Genomic DNA, 9,752 nt, shown 5'->3' with positions numbered 1-9,752 from the left:
TTTCTGGAGCAACATGGCCTTGGCCTTACCCAAGATGGCTTTTATGATGCTAAGAGGAAAAAATCCTGTTACTTTCATTTGTAGGGTCACTGGGTTTTTTCCATCTTTAGAGAAGGGTTTTTTATGAGTTGCCTGAATGTATTTTTTCATTCTTCAATGGAGAAAGCATATTACAATGATGAAGCTTTGGAGAGCAATCATGAAAGGGCAAAAAAAGTGTTACAAAGATCCTGAAAAGCACGGAGAACTCAATTTCTAAGCATACCAGAGGTGCAGTATCCTATTTGTGCTTTGTTCAAAGTGGTTACACTTAGTGTGTAGCAAAAGCTAAGAAAATAAGAAGACACTGTCAGATTTTTTTTAGTGGGAGATTTGGCCTGGTTGAGATGGGGAGTAGACCTGGAACCAAAGCTGTGCTGCTTCAAGAGCAGTGGGCATTGGGAAGTTAGGGATAAATGAGGTATTGATAGAGGTTATCAAGATCCTGAAATGAGGTGAAACATCTGCCACCTGCACAGCACAACTCCAAGCTTTACTGAGCTTGAAGCTTCCATCTGGACCATTAGGTTTAAGAGCTGCTGATGGACCCATCCTTCAGGAATTAACTTAAGCACTTTTTAAAGCCATTTGCATCTTAGGCAAATCCTCTGAAATCTCTTTGCAGTTGGCTTCATCATGTATCTGTTTGTTAAAAAAGGAAACAAAACTGCAAATCCTTCATCATGCTCGTGTTTTAAATTTGCTTCCTCATTAGAGTAAGCACTCATACTGCTCTCCCCACCTACTACTGCCTCTTTCCTGTTTTGTAGCTGTTTTGGCTCATTCTGTAATTATAACAATCCCATCACAAAGGGTTAAAAACACAGAATCTGTAACTTTATTTACAGTAATGATGCCCTCCAGGCCACTGGTGCTCCTCACATTTGCCTTGGCTGTGACTGAAAAGTGACCTCATGAAAGTTTTCATCCATATTGAAATGAAAATGTGCAGTCTGCCAACTGGGGCATAGTGCAAGCTCACAAAACGTTTCATACAGATAAACTTGCTCAGTTACTCTCCCTGTGCTTGTATAACCACCCTAGGCTATCCTTTACAGCACCTTTTACTATTACCTTGGATTTTTTAATACGTTTTAAAATTTTTGTAGGCTTGGTTTGAGCTAGATTGCATTCACCTTCAAGATTATTTCAGTTTCAGAATAATTTATTTAGTTTCCAAGCTTTAGAACAGAGGCTGTACTCAGCACATGGTCAGCACTTCATCACAACTCATCTGGGATCCCTGGAGCCTTTGATCAGCATGAAGACAAAGCAATTGTTCCACTCTGCAGGCTAAAACCAACCCAAATACAAATGGAACTTCCAAAGTCTTTTATTGTAGCCCTTACACGGCCAAGCTGCCCTCCAGAGGGAGGGACTGAGAGAATCCTGAACTCTGGGGAACGAGTTCATTTCACAAGATCCTTCACATACTTCCAGCCTTCCGTCGTGTATTCACAGGCCCTGGTGGGAGCTACAGACAAGGCAGACACGACTGTGTGCACTCCTGCAAGGAAAGCAAAAAAGAATTATCCCAGGAAGATCGTAATTCAAGCCAAATTTCCCAATTTCCAACTCCAGAATTGTAGATCTCTTTAAACTCTGAGCTCTAACTCATGTTTTGAACACACTGTGGCCTGAATGATCCATGGTTCAATCACAGCTTTATTGTCTCAACAGCATTTGTGACACAGAAATTCCAACTTCAGGGCCTGTAGATGAGTTAAGATAGTTACAAAACTGAGCTCAGTTCTTTGTTTAAGTCCTGTTTTATTTCTGGCCTTGCCACAGACTCCATGGGTGATGCTGGACATGTCACAGTATTTGTGGACCATGTTTCCCCAAAATTACATGAAAACTTTTTGCTGCATCATAAAAAACGATGTATTGCTAGGTATTTATAACATCCTTTGGCCTTCAAACAAAATGACTAAAATTCTAATTGGGAACTCATCCCTTCTGAAAAGCCAAAGGCTGAGTTCAGACTCAGTGAGCAGTTATTTTACCTTTATTCCAGGAATCAGAGACAGAAAAGTCAAATTTTGGAGTAGGTGGGAGCTGGAAAGAGAAAGACAAAATATCAGTACTTGAGGGGATTCACTTGGAATTCATATTACACTGGCAAAGCCTCTTGACCTCAGGTCTCAAAAATACTTAGGTGTCTACTCTGTAACCCTCAAAAGGAATCAGATGATGCTCTAAGTCTGGGCTTTGCCCTCTCCTGCAATATAAAATAGGTGCAAAAGGTGTAATGTATTATTTAGGTGCTCCTGAAAAAAACATCTCCATGGCTCTCTCCTTACAGCTGTCAGTTTATAATTGTCTATAATACGAAAAATGCTTTTCAAACTTCTAAGCAAAAAATTCTTGTTTTCTGAGGATTTTAAAAACTATGAACTATTCATAGAGGAGGGGCTTCTTCAGGCAATTTAAATTCAGCTTAATCAACTGAAGTGAGGTCAGAAATTGGGAGGATAATATTTTCATGGGTTTTTTTTTAAAGAACGTAGGATCCTTCAAAAGAACCTTAGGGATCCCATTACATAGTGAAATATCTGCCACAGCACATGTGCAATCCCCTCCTTGACCCTGCACAGGGCTGGTTACCCCCTACCCTGTGAAACAACATCTGTGAGCAATGTCTCTGCCCCAAATTTAAAATGTTATTTGCCTTCCATTTCAATTCTCTTCAAAATATTTGCCATGTGAAATCTAATTTCAACAGTAAAACTCCTGCCAGCTTCACTGGAATCAGAATATCACCCCAATGTTTTATCTTCCTCATTCAGAGATGTTGCAGGGATCACCTGAGCAGCCCTTACCTCCCAGCCCAGGTAATTTGTCCACTCTTGGATAGCTGGAGGCAGCGTTTCTTGAGCTTTTTTGAGTGCTTCAGCACCTTGCTTGCCACTGCCCAGCAGCCCCTGGTCATATGCCACATACACAGCAGCTCCAGCCAAGCCTCCTTTGATGAGAAACCTGAAAGAATCAAAAATTAAACAGTTCAGTTCATGTTATGACCATCAGTGCATCTCTCTCCATGGTTGTGACTTCCAAAAAGAGGATATAAATAAAGAAATCTCATTTCTTACTGCAGGCAAAAATCAGCCTAACCTTCCTTGTCTTCCTAGGACAACTATTCCCTGTCAGCCCCTTGAAACTATACCTAATGCACATTTTATCAGTGATGGTTTTCAATTAAAAAATGAGAAAGCCTTAAGCACCTCATAAGCATGCGCCACTTTAAAAAGTCTGAGAATCACTGGCATGTATCTCTGCTAAAAGGAACTAAAGGATTTTGCAGTGGATAAACCCCACTTAATGATGTGGTTCTTCCTGATAAATCTGATATATATCTGGTAAATCTGACAGACACCAGTATCTTGTTAAGCTCATTACAGTCCAGTCAACAGCAGGCCATGGTGTTTGCATTGCCAAGGCTTTTAAAGCTTGCCTGCATGGTGTGCAGTCACCACTTTTACAGCTGTAATGCCAACCTACAAAAGGGAAGATGGGAAGAGAATATTGGCCTTTATTCACATAGATCTGAGGAAAGTGACTTTTCCAAATTCACAGGGCAGAGATTTGCTTTCCCTTTAAAAAACAGCAAAAGCCATTGTACAAACGAACAAACCAAGACTTGGCAGACAGAGGTACTGCAGTAGTAAAACATACGACAGATCCAATTTTTTAAGTCATGTATTCACACGCATTTTGGGTAAAAGGGATTCCGCTGCTAAAATGCACTGCTCGCTCCTAAGGATGTCCTTCTGCACCTCCCCGCTGTGGGTGAACGTCAAGACCCGAGCTCCGCGCTATCCCCGGGGTATGTTCATGCCCATGCTCGCCCCAGCCCGCCCGAGCCCTGCCGCCGTGGGCAAACTCACACCCCACACCCACACCCACACAGGGAGCTGCCGGAGCGGGGCAGGTGAGGCCAAGGGCGCGCAGCGAGGTGAGCGGAGCCGAGGGACAGCGGGCCTGGCGACGGGCCGGGGACAGCCGCGCAGCGCCGAGGCGCGGAGGGAAACGCCGGGCGGGGAGTGCGGGAAGGCAAACACCGGGAGGGGAGTGTGGCAGGCGGGCCGGGCCGGGAGGGAAAGGCCGGCGGGACTCACTTGGCGACGGGGAGCAGGCGGGCGGCCATGGCGGCGGCGGGCCGGGACCGTCACGTGACCGCGCGCGGCTCCGCCCGCTCCACTGCCGTGAGGGGAAGGAGGGAGGAGAGGGAGGGCTGAGGGCGGGAAGGGCTGAGGGAACGGCTGAGGGGAGGGAAGGAGGGAAGGAGAGAAGGAGAGAGGGAACGGCAGGGCTGAGGGGAGGGAGGGCTGAGGGGCGGGCAGGGCTGAAGGGGCCGGGCGTGGCTCCTGTCCCTTTGTGGCCGTGTCCCCACACGTCGCCCGAGTGTCGCGCTGTGTCGCTGCATGGCGGCAGAGCAGCTTACCCCACTGCTGTTCCTCTCCTCCGTGCTGTGCGCTCTGCCGCCGCCTCCCTCCTCCGCTCCTTCCTGAGGCTCCCTCCTTCAGGGTCACTGCTGCCAACTGTTATCAGTCTTTAATGAATTAAGCGTTCTCTAAGATTAGACACGAGGGTTGTTTTTTTCTCCCGTAGGCCTGCGGTGTGTGGAGGCTGGGTCGGAGTGCAGAGGGCTGTAGGAATTGCCGGTGAAAGGTCCTTTTTATTTATTACCAGGGTGGTTGTGGTTCTCCTCAGGTGGGGTCTCGGTTCTACAAAAGCCTTTACGTGCCTCTTGCAGGTTGGCTTCAGGCAGCAGAGGAAGGAGAACACAGTATTTTGGCTGAAGTGCTCAGCTTCAAGACTTCACTTTGTTCCTCACGGTTTGGAGGGAGATGAAGCCAATTGGAAAAGTGCTCTGTGCTGCAGGGATTGTAGCTGGGCTCGTAGCTTTCTTCTGGAAAGACGATTTTAACCCAGGTAGGCTTACCAGGGGGATGATTTCAAGCTGAAATATAGGTCACACAAGAGAAGAGGTTGAATTTCCAAACTTTGGCTGATGGTCTTGCTCCTGCCCGTAGTCTTACCAGAGCTGGTGTCCCCAAAGCAATGTTTCATTCCCAGAAACAAAGAGAAGCTTGAAACAAAGAAGAAGACAAAATGCTCTTAAGAGCAGGGATCCGGCTGTCTGTGTGGGGAAAAAATAACATTTTGCTACTTCCTTTCTTTTTTTATATATTGGCTGTAAATTCCTTGGTGTCAAGAATCATCTCTACAGGTGTGCAGTGCCCAAGAGGGCTAACGTGTCTCCAAACTGATGGCAAAGCATAAATTATATGCAGAAAGCATTTCTTCACTTAATTCTATATCTTTTATTCTCTTTCTCATAAAAAAAGAGAGTTTGTCCGGTGCCCGTGTTCTCGTGACTGGAGCCAGTGCTGGCATTGGGGAGCAGATAGCATATCACTATGCCAGATTTGGTGCTGAAATTGTGTTGACTGCCAGGAGGGAAGCTGTGCTGCAGAAGGTAAGAACCTCTTCCTTGTATGAGGAAAAACGTGAGAGATTTGGGCTTTTACCAAACCAACAAAAAGATTAGTTGTCAGCATGATAAATTTTCCTTCAGAACTGTTGCTAAGCAGAAACCCAGAAGAGAACTTGGTCTGTACAGGACAATGCATACACAGTGCCTGAAGTTTTCACTGCCTGACCATTTATTTATGTGAGGGAATGGTGTGAAGCTGCATCAGGGAAAGTTCAGATTGGATGTCATGAAAATATTCTCCACTGAGAGGGTGATCAGCCACTGGAGCAAGTTCCCCAGGGAGAAGTGGTCATGGCACCAAGCCTTGAACTGTCAGAGTTCAGGGAACATCTGGGCCACATCCTTAAGGATATGATTTGCTTTGAGGGAGTGCTGTGAGGAGCAGGGGTTTGGATTTGATGATCCTTATGGGTCCTTTTCAGTTTGAGATACTCCATGAACTACAATTCCTGTGTGATATTGTGCAGCTTTTCAGAGTCCAAACTGTTCTATTTGTAGATATTTTGTTAAAAACTCAAGCCTTTTTGTAGGTTAAATGCTTTTTGACCAGCTCAAACAGAGGAGACTTCATCTGTACTTTATGAAATGGGACGATATTTAGAAAGGGTAACTCTTTAAATGTGGGGATATATGACTTCCAAGGAAAGTGAAATGATGCAAAAGGTGAGCTGGGGACAGTGAGCATAATAATAGTTCCTAATGACTGGAAGGCATTATTTCAGCAAATATCTAAAACTGCATATCATTGCCAGGCACATTCACATACTCAACATAGCAAAGGAATTATGAAAGATGAATTATTTTCCAGTTATTTTGGAACAAAGAGAAGAACATAATGTAAAGCAGAACCCTTATTACAGAAGATTTCTCCTAAAGGCGATTGGTTTTTTTCAGGAGAATCTTGATCCCTTTCAAAGGTAAATCAATTGTTTAAGCACATAGTCAAACAGAGTTAACTCTTTGAAGGATGCAGACTCAAAGTCTGGATGCAGGGTGAGCTCTCTATGGCCCAAATAGCAGTAGATTTTAAATTAAAGTGTGTCTCTGTCCAGAAAGTGTGTCTCTGTCCATGCTCTTACTTTATGGTGCCCTTTTTTCCTATTCTTTTTCTATATTATTTAATCTTTGGGGCTGTGTTCTTTTTCAAGGTGATGGAGAAATGCCTGACACTTGGAGCAAAGAAAATATTTTATATCCCTGCAGATATGTCTTCCCCTTCAGAGCCTGAAAAGGTGGTTCAGTTTGCTGTCCAAAAGCTGGGTAAGAATCCTGGGCATCTCTTTGGCTTTCAGGTGTGTGGATACTTCTCATTCTAGCAGGAGTTTCCCACTTCAGTTCCCTGAACTGAGAGAGGTGTTAAGGACATAGATGTACCACCAGAACTAAATTCTGAGTCTGAATCATGCTGAAACATCATTTCAGAGAGTTGTTGCCAAAGTCAAGGAGTTTTCCTTTCAATTCTACCCCTGAGGTGCAGTCAAAGCTGCTCCCGGATGGGCATATTTAATCTGGCTTCACGGTAAAGCACCTTCTAGTCTTCCAAGGGAGTGCTTCAGCCCTCCTGGCATTTCTGAGCTCCCTGGTTGATGGTTAGGGGTTGAGCCCTTTGTTTGACTGCTTTTTCTGCTGTCCAAGGGGGCCTGGATTACCTGGTGTTGAACCACATTGGCACGAACCGTTTCCAGGAGTGGACTGGAGATGTGGAATACACCCGCTGGCTCATGCAGGTGAGGCTTCCCAGCTCTCCTGGAACTGGGTGAGCCTGGCTTCCCCTGGGACAGCTTGGGGAAGCTCCAAGGCAATGGTTGAGAACAAACCTTTTACTTCATTCATGTTTGAAGTCAAACACTTTGGAGGCTTTGTTGCTGGAGAGGTGTTTTGTTCAGCTCTTGGAATGTTTGGGGAGAACTTCATACTTCTTCCTTCTGTCCTTCTTCTCTCCCATTAGCCCAGGACTTTAGGACTGATGGGCAGTTACAGTCAGTTGTGTCTGGTTCAGGAAGGTCAATAAGTAAGCAGCCAGCACTTCCAACTGATCTATGGCATGTGCACAATTGCAGAACACAGTTAAGGTTGTTTGAAATGGTGTCTGCCATCCCAGTCTCTGTTCACAGATTTAGAGTTTCCCTCTAGGATCACCTTGGTACCTGGTCTTGGGATCATGGAAATGAAGAGCTGTTTTCTTGATTCAGTCTTCTTCATTCAGGGGGGTCATACTACTTTCTATTTCATTTTGGAAGGAGCCTGTTTGCTGGAGAGTGAGAACCTAGGAACATAGGTAAGAAATTCATATAATTTAAGAGAGCAGTCAAGCTCTGAAGAGATGCTGAATTTTATGCTTCATTGTAGGCTGAGCTCAGTGAAGAGGAACTTAAAAGGGGAGCAAACTGGGACTCTGATGGCTTTGACAGGGATTGCAGAGTAAAGAATAGAATACAATTAGCTATCCCTGCTTTCACTGTATCTTAAAGCCCAGGAATAACTTTTGCACTGAATCTTCTCCACTGCTTTTTCTGGAATCTGAAAGACTCACAGGTGCAATGTTTGTCGCTCTCTTTACAGAGATGATTTTTCTCACTTGATGTTTGAAAAGCTAAATCCAAACCATGCTTTTTTCCATTTCTGACCACTGTATTGACTTTTGGGCTCGTGCTTTCAAACTGTCTTGCTTCTTCCATGTCGGCATTTATCATTCCAGGTGAATTTTCTGAGTTATGTGGCACTTGCAACAGCAGCTCTTCCCACCCTGGAGAAGAACAGAGGCTCTCTGGTGGTTGTTTCTTCCCTCACAGGTTGGTGGCTTTACCTGGAGTAAGTTCTGGCTTTGTGGAAACAATGGTCCCCAGTACTGTTTATATTTCTGTTTGTATTTCTCTGTTGTTCAACCCCTAAACACATTTTCAATCTGTGCTTTTTTTTAGCATGTAGTAATATTATATTATTGTTGTTAAGGTTATACTTTATTACATATAGAGGCACACTCACCTGAACAAAACATGAGTTGATACAGGACAACAAAGCCTACATCTTTGCCCCAATTCCCTCTCCATGGATCCACCTTACAGCCAGTTTCCTGGCATTTTCTATTCTCTCTTCTCCATTTCCAGGGAGAATGCCCACTCCCTTCACCACTTCTTACTCTGCCACCAAGTTTGCACTGGATGGATTCTTCGGCTCTCTGCGCCACGAGCTTATCATGCAGAAGAAAGATGTATCTATCACACTGTGCATCCTAGGCCTGATTGATACTGATTCAGCAATGGAGTACACCAGGTGTGTATTTGGAACAGGGTGTAGGGTCTGGGAAAGAGTTTGCAGGAATGTGTCTCTTCAAAGCATGCAAAAAAATGCACAGCTGTGTTTAGGATGGTGTGTGTATCTGTTTGGGGAGAGTGCACCTGCCCAGCACATCATGGGGGTTGTTCAGCATGGAACAGGAGCAGGCAGAGCCCTGGTGCTGCCCAGTTCAAACTCCACCTGGCTTTGAGTGACCCTCTCACCATTCCCTTGCAGGGGCAAAGTGCATCTCAGTGCCTGTCCTGCTCCCGAGGCTGCACTCGCCATCATCCGGGGAGGAGCCACTCGGGTGCCTGAGGTTTTCTACCCGTGGTGGCTGCAGCAGCTCTGCTGCTTCTGGGCTTTTTTCCCCAGCAGTGGGAACCAGGTGTTACGGACTTTCTATAACTACAGCAGCCCTTAAGGGATTCCAGTCCCCTCTCCCATTCTAAATCACTTCTAATCACATTCCTGCCATCCCACTAAGCATCCCACTCAACCGCTGGTGTCAAGCCAGAGCAGGGCAGTGGTGGTGGCAAAGTAACCTTTTCCCAAGAGGACTCTTGGTCTCTGATCCTGCTTCAGCCATGGTTCTCCCATGGTTGCCACCACCCCAGCTTTAACCTCTGTCTGTCTGTACAGGATGTCCTGGAATGTCTGTACATTCCTGGGACATCCTCTTCCACTAGTTTGGATAGGCAAAGTGGAAAAACACTTCATTGTTTTTTTTGATTCCATGAACCTTCTTGCTTCCTGTAAGTAGAATGTCAATCTCTCTTTTAATTAAACATTTTTTTAATGTGTTGGTATAATGTGTTGATGCTTCCTCTGTGAAGAAATATTGGTCACCTGGTTTCTGTGGGCAAAGCCCTGTTTGCTGGGACCTGTGGAATTAGCCCCAGGGCTTTGGCAATGTCTCCAAGTGTAAGCATTACAT

At 45.1% G+C, this 9,752-nt stretch overlaps 2 protein-coding genes across 5 annotated transcripts; one reads left to right on the top strand and one right to left on the bottom strand.

Annotated features, from left to right (window-relative positions):
* Positions 1 to 1,356: 1,356 nt before the first annotated feature.
* Positions 1,357 to 4,288, bottom strand: MICOS13 (mitochondrial contact site and cristae organizing system subunit 13). Its single transcript, XM_085040791.1, has 4 exons — positions 4,158 to 4,288; positions 2,862 to 3,018; positions 2,046 to 2,097; positions 1,357 to 1,546 (listed from the first exon to the last, which is right to left on the bottom strand). The coding sequence occupies exons 1-4, from the start codon at positions 4,184 to 4,186 to the stop codon at positions 1,449 to 1,451; spliced, it is 336 nt and encodes a 111-aa protein (XP_084896917.1). The 5' UTR covers positions 4,187 to 4,288; the 3' UTR covers positions 1,357 to 1,448.
* HSD11B1L (hydroxysteroid 11-beta dehydrogenase 1 like) lies at positions 3,929 to 9,504 on the top strand. 4 transcript variants are annotated; one of them, XM_085040788.1, is made up of 9 exons: positions 3,967 to 3,994; positions 4,651 to 4,710; positions 4,796 to 4,974; positions 5,391 to 5,521; positions 6,688 to 6,799; positions 7,175 to 7,266; positions 8,238 to 8,331; positions 8,647 to 8,812; positions 9,053 to 9,504. In XM_085040788.1, the coding sequence occupies exons 3-9, from the start codon at positions 4,890 to 4,892 to the stop codon at positions 9,237 to 9,239; spliced, it is 867 nt and encodes a 288-aa protein (XP_084896914.1). In that variant the 5' UTR covers positions 3,967 to 3,994; positions 4,651 to 4,710; positions 4,796 to 4,889; the 3' UTR covers positions 9,240 to 9,504. The 4 variants fall into 4 exon arrangements, with proteins under 4 accessions (XP_084896916.1, XP_084896914.1, XP_084896915.1 ...); XM_085040790.1 differs by lacking the exon at positions 4,651 to 4,710 and having other exon boundaries at positions 3,929 to 3,994; XM_085040789.1 differs by lacking the exon at positions 3,967 to 3,994 and having other exon boundaries at positions 4,377 to 4,703.
* Positions 9,505 to 9,752: the final 248 nt, after the last annotated feature.

Source organism: Lichenostomus cassidix, chromosome 28 (assembly GCF_008360975.1).
Source record: "Lichenostomus cassidix isolate B80296 chromosome 28, HeHo_3.0, whole genome shotgun sequence".
Classification (NCBI taxonomy): Eukaryota; Metazoa; Chordata; class Aves; order Passeriformes; family Meliphagidae; genus Lichenostomus; species Lichenostomus cassidix.
The sequence above is the reverse complement of the archived record's forward strand: the minus strand, read 5'-3'. Positions and strand labels throughout refer to the sequence as shown.